The sequence below is a fragment of the Salvia splendens genome, chromosome 11 (genome assembly GCF_004379255.2).
Source record: "Salvia splendens isolate huo1 chromosome 11, SspV2, whole genome shotgun sequence".
In the NCBI taxonomy this organism is placed as follows: domain Eukaryota; kingdom Viridiplantae; phylum Streptophyta; class Magnoliopsida; order Lamiales; family Lamiaceae; genus Salvia; species Salvia splendens.
The window spans coordinates 22,600,602-22,624,350 of NC_056042.1; the positions used below are offsets into that span (position 1 = coordinate 22,600,602).

General features: G+C 36.5%; 1 protein-coding gene and 1 pseudogene across 2 annotated transcripts; one reads left to right on the plus strand and one right to left on the minus strand.

The window, feature by feature from the left end:
• Positions 1–3,864: 3,864 nt before the first annotated feature.
• Positions 3,865–12,016, minus strand: LOC121756515 (nudix hydrolase 3-like). Of its 2 annotated transcripts, none has more exons than XM_042152078.1 (21): positions 11,945–12,016; positions 11,270–11,449; positions 11,000–11,077; positions 10,396–10,492; positions 9,723–9,856; positions 9,474–9,555; positions 8,948–9,034; positions 8,518–8,624; positions 8,090–8,261; positions 7,763–7,992; positions 7,589–7,670; positions 7,179–7,244; positions 6,965–7,042; positions 6,125–6,220; positions 5,797–5,903; positions 5,486–5,654; positions 5,187–5,270; positions 4,826–4,920; positions 4,634–4,724; positions 4,418–4,564; positions 3,865–4,229 (listed from the first exon to the last, which is right to left on the minus strand). In XM_042152078.1, coding segments are annotated over exons 1-21 (2,247 nt in total). In that variant the 5' UTR covers positions 11,947–12,016; the 3' UTR covers positions 3,865–4,166. The 2 variants fall into 2 exon arrangements, with proteins under 2 accessions (XP_042008012.1, XP_042008010.1); XM_042152076.1 differs by lacking the exon at positions 11,945–12,016 and adding an exon at positions 11,536–11,902.
• Positions 12,017–21,459: 9,443 nt separating this feature from the next.
• Positions 21,460–23,479, plus strand: LOC121755072 (annotated as a pseudogene).
• Positions 23,480–23,749: the final 270 nt, after the last annotated feature.

The following is a 23,749-nucleotide window of genomic DNA, read 5'->3' on the forward strand; positions in this document are numbered from 1 at the left end:
GGAAATAAGGTTAGAAATATACAAATGGCTCGAAACATGTTGAGTATCTACTCTGAGAGACAAACCTCATGGGGGTTATAAAGCCCATCATCCAGTCTTCAAAATTCTCCTAATGTCTCGACATTAAATTGCACGTCTGAGGCGTATTTTGGAAGCGAAATTAGCTCCTAAATTTTTCCATATAATGTCGTTTCTCTTTATGGCATTATTAATAAGAAATTAAACATTATTAAATACTCCATTTTTTACAAGCAAGTCATAAAATAGTCATATATTGACTAAAACTAAACTTCAATTTTTTATTATATATGTAACTAAAATGTTGATCATTTGTCTTCCACTATGTGTCGTAATACAAATTTTATAAAATGTAAACAATAAATATGGATAGACAAAAGTTATTGGATCTGTTGTCCACTTTGTTGTTATTGGTTGGATTTGGATCTATTGTCTATTGGGTTGGATATATTGTTTATTGTGCTTATATTACAGGAGGATGGGATTTGTTGTTTTTGGTAGGGCTAGCAATTTTCGACACGACACGATAATCTGACATGAATCCGCACGAAATTATTGGATTGGGGTCAAGTCTTATTGGATCCGTGTCCTTATCGGGTTGACCCATTAAGAACCGATAATTTCGGGATGGGTTCGGGTCAGATGCGGGTCGGATACGGGTAACCCATTAAGAAATAATATTATTATTTTTACTATTATTTAAAAATATATATTACTTTATTTTTTAAATTTCTTATAAATTAGGTTTAAATAGTATAAAACGATGTTTAATTGTGTAAATTAGGTTAAAAATTAAGGTTTAATCGTGTAATATTAGGTTTTAATCGTGTAATATCAGGTTCGGGTTGTTATCGTGTCGTGTCAACCCATATTATATCGTGTCGATAACGGGTTCGTGTCGGGTGCGGGTCGTGTTCGGATTTGAAGGTAGCAGGTCGGGTTCGTGTTCGGATTTATAGTTTCCTTAACAGGTCGGGTTCAGGTTGGGTCATTATCAGGTTGACCCGATAACGACCAAATCCGCACGATTTGCCAGCCCTAGTTTTTGGTAGATGGGGTCTACTGTTGGTTGTGCTATACTGATCTATATTCCAGAATGCATCATCATGCACATTATAGCATTTCCAAAAACACAAAGTTTAAATTTGTTATACATTCTCACATGTTAGCAGGATATATCTATCATACATGCCCATATAAAGTCTTTCCAAAATTACAAAAAAACACCATGATATGTGCATTTATATATGTTCACATAATACATCGGTCATTACAACTTGTTTCATAGTGTGTCATGAAAATGTAGGCAAATTGGAATATAATCTTTGATGTGCATCGGCCTCCAATGTGCTTGCAGGTTTGTGTTTTTTTTTACTAACTTGTTTGATAAATGGAAAAATTTCAATTTTTGCATCAAACAACTCTTCCCCATTTTCTCCAAAGGTGGTCTACTCACTGTATCTGTACCCATGAACATAATCTTAGAGATAAACTTCTTGGTTGTACATGTCATGTGAGGTTGTTCCTCTCCTGGTGTGTTAGGTAGAATCTTTGTGATCCTTATGTGATATAAAACCACTTTTCGTCGATGTAGTTGATGTTGTGCATATTTCTAAAATTTATCTTGTTTAGAATTATGTTCAATATCATGCTTCAAGAGTGAATCTCAAGCACAACAACTTATTTGAGACTGTTAAGTCTGGCCGTGGTTTTAGAACACCATAAATTAGCAACCAATCCAAACTCGTGAGATTGTACTTTTTTAAGTAATGTGAGCTCTTCAATAAAACCACATCAAGAACTAATTTTTTTTATTTACTAATTGAATTGTTGTCCCTCTTTATTGTTATTTTTTTTACAGAATTTCACTACCTCAAGCAAGTTTGCCGAGAGATTCTAAACTTTATCTGTGCATCCTTCAATGTGTACCACAAGGAGGTACACTGTTGACGTACCGTCCAGTGACGAACCACCTGGTTCTTCAATAATGAGGAGTACTTTATGCACCCCATCTATGAACATTCAAGAGGACTCAACTATGTAAATTTTAGAGTCATAACCTTTACTGACTTTAGTAGGTGGAGCTTTCGCTGATTTTAGTAGTTCGTTGTTAGTGTATTTATAGAATTCTGTGAATGATTTGAATTCCAATTGTTGTGGCGCCTCAATCGAACCGTCGAACTCCTTATTTTTCGTTTGTTTTAGTTCATTTTAGAACATTGTTAGATAATATGGAGTTCATTTTTTGTTCGTTTTAGTTCATTCTAGAAAGAATTAACTAAAAAAATCTTAAAATGAACTCCGTGTTGATTTGACGGTTCAACACTAAGAACTAGTGATGCATATCGTTTTAGACCATTTTAGAAAGAATGAACTAAAGAAAAAATCTTAAAATGAACTCCGTGCTGATTTGACAGTTCAACACTAAGAACCAGTGATGCATATATCACAATCCTCTATTATTTTAATCATCTCAAAAAATAATTCATTTATGAATCACTGAATTCTCTCTATCACATCAATTTCAAAAGGTCTGAATATGGAAATAAGAATTTGTTTTTATTTCACAATAAATATGCAAAAAAAGCACATTAACATTATTTAAAATTTGAATTTGAATAACATATTCTTTTTTTTATCATACATTAATTCAAATTTAAAAATCCAATCACTTTATATACTTTATTATATACTCACTTAATACAGTACACATCATTTTCTTTAATCTTTGTGACGAAATGAAGCGCCTCAACTACGAAAGAACAAAAATATCAATTTCATAATAAAATATAAATTAAATTAGTTATTTGAAAATGCGATCCATTCATTAAAAATGGTAAACATGAAATAAAACTTTTAATAAGATTTGTCACAAGATGAAAAAAGTGTGGCAGAAGTATTTACATATAACTTTCTTATTTTATGCAAGTCTTGTTTACACTACATATATCTGTCTTATTTAACTAAAGTCCTAACTTGGTCCTTTACTTATGCTCTAAAAAACTTTTTGATCCTTTACATTAATTTTGTTACCTTTTGGTCTCAAATAATATGTTTTGGTCAAAAGTTAACATTTTCCGTTAAACTTAACGGTCAAATGTGATTTGACTACAATAGTGACTTAATTACGAATCAAATTAGTCAAATTAACCTAATTAATTCAATATTAAAATTTATAAAATATTTTTACTTATAATATAAATAAAATTGAATTAAAATTTATAAAATACTCACAAACTTAATAATATTAAAATTAATAAAATATTTTTTACTAAAATAAAAGTAAAATAAAATTAAAATTTATAAATATTCACAAATTTAATTTTTACTATAGGTAAAATATTTTATTAATTTTAGTTTAATTTAATTTTTATAAAATATATTATAAATTGTAAGTTAATTTTCATTATAGGTAACAAATAATAATATTTTATAAATTTTAATATTAAATCAATTAGATTAATCTGGCTAATTAGATGCATAATTAAGTCACTAATGTAGCCAAATCACATTTGACAGTTAAGTTTAACGGAAAAGGTTAACTTTGGACCAAAACATATTTTTTGGAACCAAAAGGTAACAAATTTAATGTAAAGGACCAAAAAGTTTTTTAAAGTATATGTAAAGGACTAAATTTAGACTTTAATCTTCTTATTTTATGCAAGTTATTGTTTATCAACACATCAAAACTAAACCACATCATACTGCATAAAGTAGAACAATCATTTTTATAAATTCAAATTTAAAAATACATTGGTTATTTTTAGATAGTTTTAGTTCAACTCAGTATTTTTAAAAATAACACGGTATTTTTAAAAATGACCTCCGTGTTTTAATTCCATAGCCTACAATACAAAACCCTTCTTTCCTCGTTTTCGCTTAAAATCTTTATGTTACACTTCAATTCAAAGAAAATGTTATTACCTTCATATATAAATGGTGCAACATTACAACAATGCCTAAGACAAGACTACTATCAAATGGCATTTTTAATCCAGCCTTTATTTTGTGCCAATTATTTGACCAAAACCAAACCAAGATATACTAAAGCAATGCAATCTCCATTGATTGTGTTTCTTTTTTTAGGTTTAAGCAATATTTCGCTTCTTCGATGGGATTAAAATCAAGACCTTAATTTCTTCACAGCATCAAAGTTCTTTGCCAAAAACTTCATCAGCAATAGGGAAATGAGGCAATATATCCACAGGAACCTGCAACCAGCAATCACAAAACTCATCCCAAATATACTCCAAATAATCAATTATACAAACTATAGTTTTTAACGCGCTATAGATGTTTTCTTGGATAGGAATTGGACGAGGAAGGCACTGTATTTTCGATGCCAAATATCAAAATCAAGTGCATAGTTTGAACACGTGCAAAAGATAAGAGAACACACCTCAATCAGCGACAGTTTCTCAAGCACGGATTTTAATGGTTGTGTCAACACACAATACTTTGAGAGAAGAGCTTCTGCAGCACATTTGTCGCCTCTTCCCTGTATTGTGAGGATCTCTCTGCTCAAACTCTCCACTGCATCTTCCACCTTGAGTGAAAGAAGAAACCCGAATCAATTCACTCGAAAGGAAGTGTGGCAGTCTTAAGCTTACCATACCTTATCAAAGTCAACAGAAAATGCTCCATCGGGCTGCAAAAGGAAGGCGCCCTTCTCAAATAAATAATTAAACTGCAATGCCTGTCCTTTCCTGCAACATTTTAATTTATTTTATGACAAAAATATAGGTCAAAATTTGCGTGTTTGAATCCATGGTGTAAAATGCAGTACTAAACGAGCAGGCATACTTACCCGTGAGCTTCCTCTAAGCCAAAACGTATAGAGCGGAAGCAACCAGCAAGAAAAGAAACGTACATGGACTTCAGCAGCGTCTTTGGTAGTAAATTCTGCAGCAGCAAGAGAAACTACAGTTTGAGGAGGTTTGAAAGGAATTAAACAGCCAAATGAAACATTAAACATGGCAAAATATTCCCTGCTACAACTACTATATTCGATTCTCAGGAATTTAATATGGTAGGCACCCAAGTCCAAAATAATTGGAAAGATATCGACAGCATTGTCACAACATCGAATGCAGAACCAAAACCTAGGCCCACGACGATTTTTATAACCACAAACAAAGAACAAGAAGAAGAAAAGAAATGCTTAATACCTTGTTAACAAGAAACCTTAGGGCCCAAAGGCCAACAATGTCAGCTTTAGCTTCTTCCATAGCAGAGTGAACATCTTGCAACTCCTGCGACATAAACAAAGTTCTTCAACTGTCACCAGGCGAGATAGCTTAAAGAAGATCTACAAGGAAAATCATCCTCTTCTATCCATCTAGCTAATATCTACCTAAGTATTATCTGAACAGATTATTTCAACCAGTAACTATCATGCTTTTTAGATGATTGCATGAGAGACGCATCTAACAAAAGGTACAAAAGCATACTATAGCAATGAAATTACCAATCTCACAGTCGACTTTTTTCCACTCGGAAGTGTGATTGTATGAGGTCCAATACCATGGCAGCATTCGTGACAAACCGTGTGAGTGAAGAAAGAGTTGAAATCCACATATTTACGTTGTTCCTCTATTATGCATACATGGGATATAGGCAGAAGAATAAGTTTAAACCTGATCAAGAAACGGGCATGGATATAATAAACCTCAATAAAAAGGCGGATAATAAATTCAATTTCCAACTTTTCCTGGACAATATCATGAGCTAATACTCAAGTATTTTCAATTTTAGAGGCAACATTCATGGAAAATGTACTTTGCTTCTGAAACATTCTTTAGCATGACCATAGAGGATCCTCTCTCATTTACTATCCGTTCATCATTTGGAAGATTAAACGCGACAGTTTGTGGGCCCTTCACGTCCTGCAAAAGGAAGCTTAGCCAAAATTCAGTGCTGAAACATATCACGAAGAAGCCATCTACAAGCCTAAAAAGCATGTAAAGTTGATGAAAAATAAAAGGAAGGGATACTGATAGCCTTTGAATAATCAACTTTGACGAAATTCAGGTTTCCACACTAACTTTAAAATCTACACTTTCAATTTCACCTGAACACATATTTGCTTTTTATCAACAAAACTTACCCCAGCATTATAAATAAGCTGCACCACTCGAATTGGAGCTGCACTGACATCTTCTGACTTATAAATGTCATCCACTGGAAGATTTCTCTCCAAAACCTAGAAACCAATTCTTATATCTTAGAAAAGAAGGATTAAACTAACGTCCAAATTTGGTACTCTACATTAGCTCAAAAAAAATTGGTCATGTTAAGTGTGTTAGATCCTGGTCTCAAACAATATGTTTTGGTCCATAATATTAATAGCTCCATATTAATGGCCAACTGCGTTTTGACTAGATAAGTGAGTAAATTATCATTCAAATTAATCATATTAATGAGTTAATAACCATTCAAATTTAAAAAATAAAACAATACTTAAATTTTTCAGAATAATTAATTATGTTAAAAATTAATTGATAATTAGAATGATCATTAACACACTAATTGACCAAATGTGGTTGCCTGTTAAATTTTGACAAAAATGTTAATTGTGGATCAAAACATATTGTTTAGGACAAGAAGCAAACACTTGATGTATAGGACTAAATTTTTTTTTGGGAAGATATAAAGGACCAGTTTTGGATTTTATTAGTCTAAACAAAATACTCCCTCCGTCCCGTAAAAATAGGGACTTTGGAGACGGCACGGGTTTTAATGTGAAATTGGTAAAGTAGGAGAGATGTAGAAAGAAAAAGTGATTGGAGTATTGTTAGTGGAGAATGAGACCCACCTTATAAGAGAGAAAAAGACTATCCAAAATTAGAAAGGGGTTATTTTTGTGGGACGGACTAAAATGGAACAAGAAGACTATTTATATGGGACGGAGGGAGTAATAAGCATCAAACATAACTCAGTAGTGCACCTGTAAATGGTCGCCAAATAATTTAAGTTGACTTGTAGCCTCATCATCCCGAATGCCAATGAATGCCTCAAAAGTGGCCTAAGGATCAAATCACGAAGAAATATAACACCAATGAAAAAAGTAACAAAAATAGTTTCTAAACAAATCTTGTTCCTCAAGCCGTAAATACCTAGTCCATTTAATCATATCATAAATAAATGGCTGATGTAAATACCTTGTATCCGAAAAGTCCATCTTCATATGTCTCGTATGGACCAATAGTAATGTCCAGCTTTGAATCCTTTGGAAGATAATAACAAAGATATCTTATGCTTCCATGCACTAAAACATCAAAGCATGCACTGTACGTAAAATAAACTAACTGAACCGAAAAAAAAATCAAATTTTGCCCCTCATGGAATTCAAACCCTGGTGCTGGATTCATTCAATGGAAAGTTGCATTCACCTTGTATCTCCGCGACCAAAGGGCTGCAAATAGTTCTCCATTCTCACAATAAACAAGGTTTCTTATTTGAACCACATTTCCTATATGGCTATATGCATATATATAGATAGATATGTGGGAAAGATTTAAGTAAGAACCCTTAACTATGAAAAATCAAATACTCCAAGGTGTTAACTAACCAATTCCATCCAGGCAATATCTGAATCATAGTACTCATTTGATAGGAATGCATCAGCCTTGCTATGCAATAGCTTCTTCAAACTGCACCAGTAAGATTCACTTATTGAAAATATTTTCTTGCTTTAAGCTGCTTTTTCGGATACATGAATTTCTGGAATAAGCAATAACTTTACCTCGAACAGCTGGTCAAGTCCCCAGCTTTGTGCAATAGATCAGAAGCCTTAGTAAGTAAAGCATTGTACTCTTGAGAATAGGGCACAATATACAAATCATGAGTATCACGGGTGGCCACTGAAAGAGACTCATCCAATATTCTCTCACTTTGCCTTTTGATTACATTGAAAAAGCCCATCGCTTCCTTCTGTTTATCTTCTGGGAGACTCTTTTTCCACAACTCAAATTCCTATAATAAACACTCCAATTTACCTCAAATGCACCAAAAAGCAGCTACTGAATGACAACCTACGAATGTAGTACAATATGAAAACTAGCGTATATACCATTTTGTCCATATCTGGAGGGTAAAAGCTTGCACCCGGTGGTTTAACAACGGGGAATGCTGTCCTATATTCAATTCCCTTCCACCCAACCATTGGCTTCGTAGCTTCAGGAAGCAGCTTCACTGCTGAGTCTGCACTTGTCAAAAATGCCTCATTTTCATCGAGACATGACCTTACAAGAAAATAAGATATAGCAAAACTCAGACGAGCTACATATCACAGAAATGCACACAAGTGAAGAAGAAGCTATTCAGTCTTATGATTCAGAATCTGTCCTAAATATTTTTAGCCTTCAAAAATGCATCTAATGAGAAGTTTCGACAATTCATACATAGTGATAAGTGATAACTGGAAATTTATATATTAGTTGTAAGGTGTCTAGTTTATCAACAGAGGAAATAAAGTCCAGTAATAAGAAGCAAGTGTACCATGGACTCTTGTTGACAGCAAAATACATCTGTTTTAAGTTGTTCAACCGAGACTCGTCAGCATGCTGCTGTAGCCAGTCTCTCAAAGATGGATTGCTGTACCAGACCTGTTATTGTGATCAAGTGTAAATAAGGAGTAGAACACAAAATAAAATCCGTGTTATTATCAATGAAGCTGACTAACAGAAATTTGGCACAAAAACCGGTTTCCGTTGTCAGCTAAGCCAAATGATTGCAGAATAAAATTAAAAGTTCAAATTAAAAGGAAATAAAGCCCATCGAAGTACACAAGTTAAACCTCAAGAATGGAAGTTCAAATAAATAACCTGTTTATATTTTAGGTAACCTTCCTATTAACCATTTTAATTGAATCAGCAAGGAGAAAATGAGTTCTAAATTTTGACCGGCATAAACGAGTAAGGAGTACTACCTGAATGAAGAAAATGTCATCCATTATTCTTGCTGCTTTTACAACTAATGCCAGAACTTCCTTGTCTGCACTGCTGAGCCCTGAATACTGTTAAGCACAGTTGGAAAATGATGAATTAGAATAACAATATTTTCTTTATGGAAATCACTGCTAATCACTTTCAAAAGGAAGAGGTCCGGGGTTCATTCTCACTGCTATCCCCTCCCTAAACTAAAACTATATAAATAAATAATGGCATGAGATGAAAGAAGCTTGGATCTTAATTAGCAGGCAACCCGTCATTTCCCCTATGATTAATTTAGCGTAATCAGTATCTTATGAAAAGTATAGCACATATATTAGAAAAAAGTCAGATTGCAACAAAAATAATTGTTTTGATTGTCTGTCCTAAAGATTTTGCGAAAGGATTGGACAGCATACAAGAGATGACACCACAGTGACTATTTGCTGCTCATTCACACTCAAAATGTCAATTCTTCAAAAAACAAATCATAATAGGGAACAAATAAATTATTTGAAGTTAAACCTCTGCACCAAGGGAAATGGGGGCATAACGATTCAGCTGCTTTTGTAGAATCGTAGCACGTGCTTCAGCATTTTGTTTGTACCTACAGATATAAAAGTTAAGCACATTAGCAAAAATCATTATTATTAGAAAAGGACTATACACCACAAATCAGGCTAAGAAAAAAAAACGTGCTCTACTCAATAAAAGACGAAGTCTACTAAAAGAAATTCGACAAATATGAAATATCAGAAGCACATCACGGCATACCTTTTTGACAGTATTTCAAAGAGCTGGCAATATTGACTATTGACATCATAGGGTACATATTGAGGATCTTTCTTCGCAAGCAAGCTCCTATACTCCTCATAATGTACATATTTAACTGCTGAAACCTCAGATTCCTTCAACAATAACCATGTCAATAAGATATCTGCAAGCTTTTCTTTAGCAGGGTTTCATAGAACAACTCATTGCAGATGGACTCAAAGTAGAATGAGAATGTAACTAGGATGCTTTCCCGCTTAAAACGAATATCAATAAAATTATAGCAAAATTTATTTCAGTTGGTTATCTTTTTAACATAACAAAACTCTTATAGGTCTAATAATGTTCTGTGTCCCTAACTTACTGGACAAAAATCAAACTATTTTCAAAGTTGAGGGTTTTATGTAGGGAAATAGTGAAAGTTGGGACACCGAACATGATTAAGACAACAACTAATTCACCTCAATTAAGCTATAATCCATTTAAGAATGTGGTGAGCTTACTCATCAATTCTATCGTTGGATTATGTCAAACGGGAAATAAGTCAAACAAAATTTTCTGAAAAAAAACACTGAAAGTTGAGGACACAAAACATGATTAACCCAAAAATTTTATGGAATTTTTTTTATTACTGCACAAGTTCAAATCTTGTATGAATGAAAATAAGCATTCACACCTGAAGTGTGAAGGCCTCTAGTGGAATTGGGTCTATTGTTGTCACAAGATAGACATCACAGTATTCATTGTTAATGAATTTCCCCTCATTTGTGACCCTGAAAGAAAATGCAAAGCATTATCATACACTGTGACATTAGACTAAAATAATTCCGAAACTGACCAACTCTATATGAGGAGTTCTGAGAAAATCCATCAGTGATTACAAAACTTTATGTGTGGGTTGTTCTGTGGACACCTATGTAAAGAAATTATGAGACTCTTGACCAACTCGCCACTCGCTCTACAGGACATTTTCAGTCACGTTCAGGGTGATAATTTCATGCACCATAAAAGCAGTGTAATAAGGTCATGCTCTAGCAGATACGATGAAGTGAAGAGTAAGGTTCAAAAAGTAAAGATCACACTTATTATTAAATTTATTAGTAGACAATTCATCCTTCCCAGCGGCTTATTATTTTTGGACATGTGTATTAAGAAGGTTGTGTTTTGTGTTTAAAGTAAACGATCCACATTTATCGAGACACAGGGAATAATAACTACTATACATGGAGAAGATGCCAAGAGTCCAACTGAAAACTAGATTTGCTATTTCTTTGACTAACCATTCTTCAAGCAAAACATATAGTTGTTCGAACGCATCCTTTGGAAGTGTAATACCAAGCTCTTCTTGAAGCTCCCTCCTACAAGCACACAAATATTTTGTTCAGGTATAACCAATCTAAATAAGAAAACCAACACATCTTGATTAAAATGATCCATTATATTATTATGAATAATTATCACAACTTGCAGTTCTCCAAAAATGATTATAGAGCTAAACACCTATGCATTAGTATGTCTAGCTATAACATATACAATTAAATGATGAATACCTCGCTGTGACAAGAGATGAATCTCCAGCAGAGATATGACCTGCACTAGAGATGTCCCAATGGCCAGGCCAGGAATCTTTGCAATCAGCACGAAGTTGGACAAGAAGTTCTTGCGTGCTCTCAGCAAATATCCACACATGTACAGCTCGATGATAGTCCCCATCTCTGTGGACGTCACCCCTACAAAGGCAAATGGCACATATAAGTTCCTTGTGTAAATACTAAATGCATATGTGAACTATCGATTTTGTATCAACATACTGAACTGAAAGCACAACATGGCAATCGAGAGAGCCACGTTAACTTTCCAAAGCTGAAAATGGACAACTGATACTATGCTATTTTCAAAAATCTCCAACATCGTTAACTACCTTTCAACTTGCATACTTTCCACATGATGCAACTTGAAATGATGAAATTCGAAGCTCAACGGTATCGACAAAGCCATTGCATTGAAAAAAAAAGGGGGAAAACACAGCTTCAAGCAAATATAACAATTTTTGGAGATCAAATTGCTACAAGAGCTCCACTCTCTACAAAATTCGTCCCATCAAAACCTCTTCAATTTCAACGAATATGCAAGAATATGCATTCTCTACAAAATTTCAATCGTAAAGGGTTATAGGATAATGCAAGAATATAACAATTTTTGGAGATCAAATTGCTGTGAAATACATCAAGATACGCCGGTTTTCATCGATTGCTACAAGAGCTCCACTCTCTACAAGAGCTCCGTATCTAAATGGAAAGTTAATATTTTTTTATTTTTCTCCTATTTTATTTATTTTTCTCTTCTTTCTAACTTTACAAATTTCTGGTTAAAACTCATATTATTCACAAATAGGACTATTTTTTACAGACGAAGGATACTCAAGCTTGAATTTGGATAGGAAATTACAATTATGTTGACGAGAGGGTACACTCAAGTGAGTTTGGATGGGAAATTTACACGAAATAACCAATTGGTACATCATTCGTTCCTTTTTAATAGATGTATTTTTTTTGGGAACGGAGATTAAGAATAATGTGTTAAGTGGATAGTGAATAAAGTAAGATAGAATAAAAGAGAATAAAGTAAGAAATAATATTCTTTTTTGCCAAAAATAAAAAATGACTCATTATATTGGAACTTTCTAAAATAGAAAAATAACTCAATTAACAAGGAACAAACCAAGTATTTAATACCCCCTCTGTCAACAAAAAATAGTTCATTTTTGTCATTTTAGGATGTCCATAAAATATACTCTCATTTCTGAAAAATGGAAAGTTTCTCTCTGTCTTTTTCTCCTTTCTTCTTTGTTTTACTTACTTTTTCTATATCTCTCTTACTTTACTTATTTTTTCTCTTTCTCTTTCTCTTTCTCTCTTACTTTTCCAATTTCTTATTAAAACTTGTGTCATCCATATTGAGACTGTTTTTGTTAACAAAAGGAGTAATAATATAAAACAATGTTTACTTTATCTAGAAGTTAACAAAAAATTATGATTTAAATGACAAATTTCATTAAAAGTTTCATTGTATAGGACAATCGAGAGATATGCAAAAGTTATAATTTAATTAGGAAATTAGCTAAAAATTGTGATTTAAATGACAATTTTTCCTAATAATACTCTTACCATTCATCATATAAAAATTATTTTAATTTAAACTGAATTTTAATAAATTGTTTGAGTTTGTAAAAGGAAATGCATGAAAAAGGTTTTGTAAGGTAGGTCACACTATTTAGTAGAAATGTGTCGTTTGGAGATGGCACAAATTTTAATGCATAATTTCCCGGCAAGCTTGGTAGCATTGGAAATGGAAGAATTGTCCCACGGCATGGAGGGGGCAATACGTAAGCGGCCACAAAGGCACCCACCCGACGCTTATCCTGGAGGCGGTTGCCGACCAGCGCCTATGGATTTGGCATGCATATTTCGATGCGATCAGATCGAACAACACTTGAACGTGCTCAACTTTTCCTACCTCTTCAATGGTGTTTTAAAAGGTAAAGCACCGGCAATCAACTTCGTGGCCAACAGCCGTCGATACCACATGGGGTACTATCTCGCTATAGATCTATCTGAAGTGGCTGACGTTCATGAAGACGTTCAATATGCCACAAGATCATAAACGAATTTTTTTTGTGCAGCTACAAGAGACGGCTCAAAAAGATGTCGAAAGAGCGTCCGAGGTTCTTCTAGCTCGATCCAACATTGTGAAGACCCAGGCTAGGATGTGGTACGTAAACAATCTAGCTGACATCATGTATGCATGTATTTATCATGCACAACATGATAATAGAAGACGAAGGACCGAATGCAGCAGACTGGTTCAACGAAGATAACCCAGTAGCTCAACCTCAAGCAGTCCCCCATGCCAAGGTGTGCTGCGTGAGAGGATAAAAAAGAGAATATTGATGTGCGACACCAACGCCCATGTCCACCTACAAGAAGATTCAATCAAACATATTAGAAAAAATTTGACTACGAGTAGTCGGTTCGATAAATTGTAATTTTTTTCCCTCAAACACCATCACGGCGCGGGGTTAAGGCAGACCCCCAACCTGTCTATATCAAAAATCATCAAAGGAACATACATCAGCCAAGCCCAAAAGTGACTCGGTCCGCACGAGAGATACAAATAACAAGAGCTAACAGAGCTACTATGGTATCCCCACAGACCGGGTACTAACCATCTAACTAACGAGAAAACAAATATAACAAAGCTATACATCAAAATAATAACAAGGATGATGGCCAAAAGTTGGTCAAATCCAAAGGAAAACAAAAAACCATAAATCAAAACCGCGAACCATGTGAAGTAGTCATCCATCTCGATATATGAATCTGAAGTTCAGATAGCCCAACTAGTCCATCCTCACGAGCTACTTCAAATACTGAGGCGCTGAATCTGCATCAAAGAAGGTGATGGCAGGGGTCTGGACCCCCTACCTGCCAAAAAATCGGCTGCCCGGTTGCCCTCTCGATAGATGTGAGAGAACATGACCTGCAGCTGTGAGATCAAAGTGCGAATGCGAGCCATGTGGTGTCTCACATCCGCCGCTCCTCCGCGTCCTGAAGTGAACACCGCAACCACTGCTGCTGCATCCATCTCGACCCAAACCTGCGAGGAGAACTGCATAGCCAATGTCAACCCGTGAAGAAGAGCTAAAAGCTTTGCCTCGAAGGCCGACCCAGCTACGAGAGGCGTACAAAAGGCCCCCAAGAGAGAACCGTCTGAGCCCCGAACCACTCCCCCACCGCCAGCCTGTACCGTCGAGGTGATAAAGGCCCCATCGGTGTTCAGCTTCACCCAAGGATCGTCGGGTGGATGCCAAAGCACTTGCAGGGACCGTAGAACTCGCCGGCGAGGAGGAGCCAAAGGCATGAAGTCAACGGCAGGGGTGCAACCGCGCCAATGAAGGGGGACTAGCACACCCTCCGCCACCAAGATCTGCAGGTGCCGAACAACCTGCCAAATAACATGTGAAGAACGAAAAGAAATGCCGCGGTGCTTGTAGATATTCCTCTCCGTCCAGATAAACCAGTATACCAAACAGGGAATAATGAAATTGATGTGCAAGGCGGTGGCCCTGTGAGAGGACCTCCACCAAAAACCTAATCTAAGTGCAATATCAGTGCACGTGTGAATGTGTGTGCTAAGGTAAGGGAACCAGCCATCGAATAATCCCAAACCGATCTCGCCAGAGGACTCGACACAAACAAATGCTGAAACGACTCGACTGAAAAAGAAGAGACACAACACAGACACTTGGATGCAAGAGAGATACCACGGGCCTGAACATAACACTCAACAGGGAGCCTCTGGAGGAGGAGGCGCCAGATGAAGACAGAGATGGTAGGGGTCAGCCCAGCATTCCTAACCATGCGAAGTACGAAATGTCTAGGGGACCGTGTCTGGATAAGCTCCTAAGCTGAGGCCGTCGAGAACTCGCCATCGCCAGTGAGGCTCCATCGCATCACATCCCGCCTGCCCACCTCAATCGGAACAGCCCTGATAATATCCAACACATACAAAGGAACACCATACAAAGCCAAAAAATCATGCAGTTTTTCAATATGCCAAGTATGATCATGCCAAAATCTAGAGACCTCAGCGGCAGGAAGATCAGTCCCGGGCGGACAATAGGTCCTAAGGGGAAGATCCCCGACCCACACGTCGTCCCAGAAACTAATCCGCCCTTCGCCGAGGGACCACCTAATGAGACCATGAACCTGACCCCTAATGTCCGTGAGACGATGCCATATAGGACTATCATGCACAGAGTAAGGAGAAATGAAAGCACGACCAGCATGGAAACAATACTTGTGCATGGTGAACTGCGCCCATAGAGAGTCCTGCGCGAGAAATCTCCACCAGAGCTTGATGCTGAAAGCTTTGACGACCTCGCGGAAACGACGGATGCCGAGGCCTCCCTCATCCAACGGTAGGCAAATCTTCTTCTTTCAGCTAACCCAGTGAATCTTCCTCTGCTCCCCAACCGTGCCCCAAAAGAACCGGGCCAAGATCTGCTCCAACTCCCTCATCCAATACTCATACGGCTTCACGACCTGGAAGATGTGAAGAGGGATGGTGGCAAGGGTGCTCTTGATTATGTAAGTTTAATTTATCGCTTTTATTTTTACTTTTTAGGATTTAAATTATGCAACTTTAAATTATTAGGATTTAAATTATGTAAGTTTAATTTTTGAGGAATTTGTAATGTCATTTTCAGGTTTTTGATGAAGTTTTTATTAATAAAATGTTAAAAGTAATTGTAGTTTTTAAATTGAATAATAGAATAATGGAACCATGAATATTGAAAAGCATGCTCTTGGGGAAGAAGAGTATTGTTGCTCATTCTCTTAATAACAAAATTAAACTTTGATCTTGTCTGAAGCAATGTTTGGTTAATTTGTAGTTAATTTACTTGTTCGTCTATTTATTTATCTATTGTAATTTTTTATTTTTTAATTTGTAATTTTATAAGTATGTTAGGTTCATTAAAAATTGATTGCCTTAATAAAGAAAACAACAATCAAAACAAACTAAAATATAAAATATTGAAATACCAACGGATTACGATGAAAAAAAATAGAAAATAATCCTTATTAACGACTAATAGTCTGTCGGTATTACTAAAGGATCGCAATTCCTCAATATTAAAGGTATGCAATGTAGCATATTTAGCGATAGATGTACATCGTTGTCAGTGTTTCAATGATGAACCTTGTCTTGTCTTCATACACGTTCCGGACGGCAAATCCCTGAAGGCGGCGGGGGATGGTTAATTATCAGTACTTGTTATTGACGAGAAATCCATCGGTATTTTTTCTGCCAATGTCATAAGCAATGACGCCCCACACCCGTCATTGACCTTGATTACTTTCCTTTTTTGTCTATAAACACCTCTTTTTATAGTGAAATGCGTGGATTCATGACTTATTTACAAATGTGGTTGTGCGGTGACTAAGAGGTTGCGAATAGAAAAATAAAAATAGTTTTATAGAAATTAAAGTCTCTCTTTTTTTTTTTACATATAAAAGGTTCAAACTATTAGTGGTGAGCATAAGTTCTCAAGGGGGCAAAACCAAGTATAAAAGCTATCCAAGGTAGCAAATTCCCTCAGTGTCAAGAACAAAATGCAATCAACGGGCACCCAAAAGCCAACAAGACCATCACACTACGGCAAAAGAACCTAGGAGAAAGCCTACCAAAAAAAAAAACAACCCAAAAGAAAAAAAACACTTGTATTAAGGCATTCAAGAATTGGATCAACTCTCACCCAAAATCTCTATTGGAAAGGGAGAATTTCAGTGCCAACATCTTGTCCACAATGTTAGTCGGAAAATCAATTTTTTCTTCTCAAGCTCTCAATCCGGCACAAAACCTTGAAAGATCATTTTATTATGAATATCACATATCGAACATGAGATTAAAAAAAACAAAAAAAAGAAAAAAGAAAAAAAGAACAAAGAAATCTACACATTTTTGTTGGCTTTGTTAAGAGGAGTGCCTAGCCAGGAGATGAAGCATACCATCGGGTCCTTAGGCAAGCACATGGATAGTTTCCATTGAGCACAACAGTAATACCATATACGACTCGAGATTCTACAACTAAAAAAGATGTGCTCCAACGTCTCCAGCTCTTCCTTGCAGAAAATACATCTATCATCCTCAATTCGTGGTATGCCCCATCTGATCAGTCTATCTTTAATGTTAAGCCTTCCTTGCAAGATAAACCGGAAAAGCAGCTGAGCTCGGGGAGGGGCAGAGTTCTTTCAAGCGAGGGAGTTTTGACTCATTGTGGTGTTAGCATTCTCCAAGTTCTTAGTGACCTGCAGCACAAAGTAAGAAACAAAGAAATCTTTTGAGTTATTAAAAGACCACACCCTCTAATCTCTCATGTGTACTCTCAACCCAATGCAATTCACGACTAAGTAAAGGTTTCCAAGGTAACCCCATTTTCTCCATATGACTTAAAATCTTCTCTGCAATTGAATAATACGCTCTGCAACCTTCTTGGGCATTTTGAATAGGCTAAGGTAATACATGAGTAGGTTATTAAGGACTGTCTTAATAAGAACCAACCTACCCGCCTATGAGAGAGCTTGTTGTGATTTTTAGGATGTGATTTAAGTTCACAAAACAAGTTTTAATTCGCTAAAAACATTACTTCTGCAAGTATATAGACGTCCAATGTAGTACAAAGGGTATCGAATCTACAGGGAGGAGGATAATTGTAAAACTATTAAATCTAACTAAAAAAACAGTAAATTTATGGTTTTAAAGGTTTGGACAAACAAAACAAGTAAATAGATCGAGAAAGTAAACTTGAGATTAACACAATAATGGGGGAAGAACTACTCCTAATTTGGTTCGAGTTGCCTTTTCACATGACTTTTATTTCCTAATTATTTTTCCAATACTTTTGGGGATCGTATTGATTTTACACTCGCTCGCAGTTGATGACTGATCGAGGAATTTGGTTTGGGGATAGACTGATCACGTCTCCTAGGCTCTACTCACTAACCTATCACCCCTACAAGACGCATAGTAGGTTTTAGATTAGCTTCTAACACGATTCAACACAAAGGATCCACCTTCGGTTTTATCCCCTAATTGGTTCTAGCCCGAAGGTTCCTTATCTTTGTTTGCTCATTATTCTAAGTTAAAGAGCATTAGAATACAGACAATTCCCAAGTTAAGTTTGGATGCTCAACTCAACAAGGATAATAATAATAATAATAATAATAATAATAATAATAATAAATATTTAATTAAAGAAGTTCATGTTCAACAACCCTACTACAAATTAGGAGTAATCTCAAGCTCTAGCCACCCATGGTGTTCACAATAACAAGGAAACAAGCTAAAGATACCATGGAGGACAAGGCTTGGGTGGATGAAAATTCAATCTTTTTCTCCTTCTTCAAGTATGGCTTCCAAGCTCCAATTCTCTTTTAAAATTCGTTCTAGCCGCTAAAAGTTGCTTTGGAAATCGTGCCCTACATATTTAAATATTTTAGGCTTAAAAACAGGCTTAGTGATTACTGTTTTTTCTGAATCGCGATTTGTGGCTCAGAAAACAGTCATATCTTCTTCTACCGGACTCTAATTGGGGCGTGCAAGGTATTCACACGAAACTCTTTCGAAGATGAATGAAATGGTGGCCTTATAGAAGCATTTGAAATTAATCGTGGAGGGCTAATTACTGTTCAGTTTCAGACCTTTTTCCTTTTTCCGCTCTCTCTTAGAGCTTGGTCTTTTGTCCTACAATATATCAAATGAGCTCATTTTTCGCCTAAAAAGTGTGTTAATGTAAAACAATAAAGTGCTACAATTTGATTCACATCAGAGCTCTTGTTTTCCATAGTGATAGTCTTTTCTCAATTTTGTCAACGGTTGGCTTTGACGTTTGCAAATTCTTTCTTTCTAAACCTCTTTGGAGTCTGACAGCGGTCTATCAAGAATTTCTGGTTTGTGGATACGATAAATAATTGTTCCATGTCACACAAATTTTTGGTTAAATTTAATTATTTTTGCATTCATGGTTCTTTTGATGGAGATGCACCCAAGCTAATCTACAAGGACAACAAAATGGATCCCTTGATCATTTAAAGTGAGCCAATTACAAGAGCTAGGATTAAGAAGATAAAGGAGTCCATGATCATTCTACATTAGGCCAAATGGTAAATATTATTCAAGTTAATGGGCAGCCCAATGCATGAAGTTTGGAGTCAATACATATCACACTTTGGAGTCTCAAATTGAAGATACATGATGCATTTTCATCCAAGTTGAAGCAACCAAAATGAAGGGTCCTTTTAAGTTACATTTTGCGTTAAATAAGGATGTCCTAGAGTTACACCAAAGGTTTAGGAGTTACTTTTCAATGATTATGAGTCATTTTAAGTGTCTTAAGTTGTACTAATGATGTGAGATTTTCAAGAGTCCATTCTAGCCTATAAAAACGCTTGTAAGCTTGTCATTTGAGAACACTATTGATCAAATACGAAAATAGACTCTCTTTGTAGAGTATTTCACTTGTTTGGAACTTATCAAGATACTTTGAGTAAGTTCTTGTGGCGTTCAACCATACCGAGATTATTGGCTGATCATATAGCCAACAGGTCGAGGTTTTCTGAGCTCTTGGAGTGGACCAAACTAGTATTTCAATCAAGGAAGTATGCTGCTAATTCTTATACGTGGGGTTCTTGGATCAATATATCAAACAGGTCGCATCGTATCTCAATCCATATCATCATTGCAATATTAGGATCAGTATTTATTTCACACGCCTTTATTCCATCAAGGATTTTCAATTTTAGTTACACTTATGTTCAACTGCAATTTAATATAATTGTCTTAAACCGTGTCACAAGAGACCATCATTTGATTAGATCCTCTCTCCCAATTATTATCAAGACTTTGGCCCTCAAAATCGCCTCTTCAACTTGCATAGCATAGAATATCAATTCGAAGTAAAAACTTGCTCCTTGTCCATGCGTTGGCCATTGACTCTTCAACTTCCCTAGCAAATAGTAACAATAACAGAGAGTGACATAAATGCATACATATTATTCTGACTGAAACTCAATGGTTGTTCAAATTATATTTTAATTAGTTATTTCCAGTCTATTGTTTGAATGGCCACCCACTTGCGTTTCATTTTATTTTATATACTCCTATCTTCCTTCGACGGTCAGGTCAACGAATCCAAGGAAATGCTGCCTATAATAATGCATGGTATGTACTATGTATAGCATATATGAGTTCTTAAATATAGATAAAGATAAAACTTTTTGTTTCAGAAAAAGATTTTTGACATAATATCTATATGTAATAATATTTGGTTTTCTATAACTATTTTATATTTCAACTAATACGGAGATATGAAAGTATAACTAATGATCTAGTTATACTTTGTGATCAAAATGATCTAGTTCACTACATAGGTGATTTAGTTCAGTATATAGGTGATTTAGTTCACTACAGGAATGAGTGAACCAAAACATCATTATAGTAAATTATTTACTTTGTGAAGGATTTAGTTCACTGTAAAGATGTTTTGGTTCACTCCTTCATGTAGTGAACTAAATCACTCTTATAATGAACTAAATCGCTTCTATAGTGAACTAAATTCGTGTTCTCTACTTATGCATATAAGTAGTGGTTTCCCTAGATCACTAGTCTCAACTAATATACTTTTAGATATTTTGAATATATATAACACAATTAACCATCAATCCTAATAATTAGGAAAATAAAATACACCCTAAAAATATACCGTATCAATGATTTTATGAGTGTTGCGTGATTCAGTATGATATTTAATTTTGGGACAATGTCACCTAAAAATAATCTTGGTTTATGAGTTTTAAACTTCTCCCATAATAGAGTTCATCTTGACCAATTTAATCTTGACTAATTTTAGGTCAAATTACTTCGGAATAATTAACAACCCATTATTAATTTGTAATATTTCATGCTATAGAGTATCACCCGAATTATCTAATTTAATAATTTCAAACAAGGTTGGTAAAAGTACAAGTCCACAAGTAAACGATTAAAGAATACAAATCAAAATGCAAACTTTATTAATATTATTATTATTATTATTATGCTCTCCTTTAATGAAGCAAGCTAGTCTATTTAAAGCAGAGTCGTGTAATTCACTTAATGCATCAAACCTAAGAAAGGAAACCCTAAATTCCACTTTCATCGCAAAACAAACCATTCCATCATTTAAAATCCACCAAAATATCAACCAAAAACCTATGATCATAAAAGCAAACTCTTGTTTCACAACTTCTCATCCCATAAAAAACCCTGAAACCCTCAAAATTCCACCCACCAAAAAGAGAAGAAACCAAACCTTCCTTGCAGCCATCTTCAACAACCTAGACCACTTGATATGCACCTTCCTAGATCCACCCCTCCGCCCGGCCATCGACCCGATCCACGTCCTCTCCGGCAGCCTAGCTCCCGTGTCCGAGCTCCCGCCCACCCCATGCACCGTGACGGAGGGCTCCCTCCCGCCCTCCCTCGACGGCGCCTACATCCGCAACTGCCCAAACCCTCACTTCACCCCGAAGGGCCGGCCCTACCACTTCCTCAACGGCGACAGCATGCTCCACGTCATCAAAATATCTCAAGGCAAAGTTACCTTCTGCTGCCGCTACGTCAGCACGCACAAACACTCAGCCGAGCGTGACGCCGGCTACCCCTTCGTCCCCAGCGTCTTCTCCTCCTTCACCTGCGCCGCGGCCTCCAAGGCCCTCGCCGCCCGGGTGGTCTCCGTCCAGCTCGATAATGCAAATCGCGGCTTCGGCGCCGCAAACACGAGCCTAGCCCTAATTTCCGGCCGCCTCTTCGCCCTGAGCGAGTTCAATCTCCCCTACGCCGTCGAATTGACGGCGGAGGGGGATTTGAAAACCCTAGGCCGCCTTGAATTCGAAGAATTGGATCCGGTTTCGACGATGACGGCGCATCCGAAGATCGATCCGATCACAGGAGAAGCCTTCGCATTCGCCTACAACATGGCGCCGCCGTTCCTGACGTTCTTCCGGATAGATTCCGGTGGAAAAAAGAAATCAAATGTGCCGATTTCTCCATGGAAACCTTTTCATGTGCTCATGATTTCACCGTGACGGCGAATTACGCCGTCTTCTTCGACATCCAGATCACGGCGAATCCGTGGTGGATTTTGCGGGGGAGACCACTGATGGGGGCGGATGCGGCGAAGGTGGCGTGGCTGGGGATTATTCCGAGATACGCGGAGGACGAGAGGGATATGCGGTGGATTGAGGCGCCAGAGCTAAATGTGCTGCACTGTGTGAATGCCTGGGAGGAAGACGACGCCGCCGCAGCCATAACTATGGTGGTGTAGAATGCGACGGCGGTGGAGAATGTGCTCGAGAGAATCGATTTAGCCGAGCTGAAGATGGAGAAGATCACGGTGAATCTGGAGGCCGCGACTGTGGAGAGACGGCAGCTGTCGAATAAACCTCTTGATTTCGCAGTCATCAATCCGGCTTATGCAGGTAAGGAAAATAGGTAACCAATTCAACTCTATCACTACTCAATTAATGCAAAATAATGTTTTTTTTTTCAAAAGAAAATTCACTAATTAAAAAAAATAATTGAACTCCAATTCAGGTATGTATATGCAGTAATACTAGGGAAGCAGGCGGGGGTTATGAAGCTAGACCTAAGCATGGAGGGTGGCTAGCCGTCTGTACGGGCCGGGCTGCTACGGTGGAGCCAGTTTTTGTGGCAAGGGATCCGAACAATTCGGCAGCAGCGGAGGATGATGGTTATTTGGTGAAATATGTGCATGATGATAATGCTCAAGAATCAAAGTTTTTGGTAATGGATGCAAGGTCGTCTTCCCTAGACATTGTTGCAGCCGTGAAGCTGCCACAACGGGTGCCTGGTGGCTTCCACCGCCTCTTCCTGTCGGAACTCGAACTACAGAAAATCCGGCCGGCATCATCCTAAAAATATCGGTGGTGTTCATGTTGCTAAAATGTGGTGAGAAGTTATGGAGTAAATCATCCAAAATTTTCATTCAGAATTCGTATTATAAACATGACTAATACGTCTCATAAATATAATAGTAGTACAACTTGAAACAAATAAAGAAAAAAATAGGGAAAATAGTGTTCCTATATTGTAAGTAGTGTATATATTAGTCTTTAGTTGTTTGACAGTGTTGATTATATATTCACTCCGTCCCATAAAAATATGTGCATTCCATTTTTGAAAAGTTATATTAATTTAATAATGTAGGTCTCATTATCCACTAACTCTACTTTAACTATTATTCTCCTTCTCTCTCTTACTTTATTATATCATTCTTCTCATCTCTCTTACTTTATCAATTTGTCTTAATTCCCGTGCCATCTCATCCCCTCATATTTTATGGGACGGAGGGAGTATTTAAAAGTAAACGATGTCGGACTTTGCTAAATGTTGTATAAATGCCAAAGTAA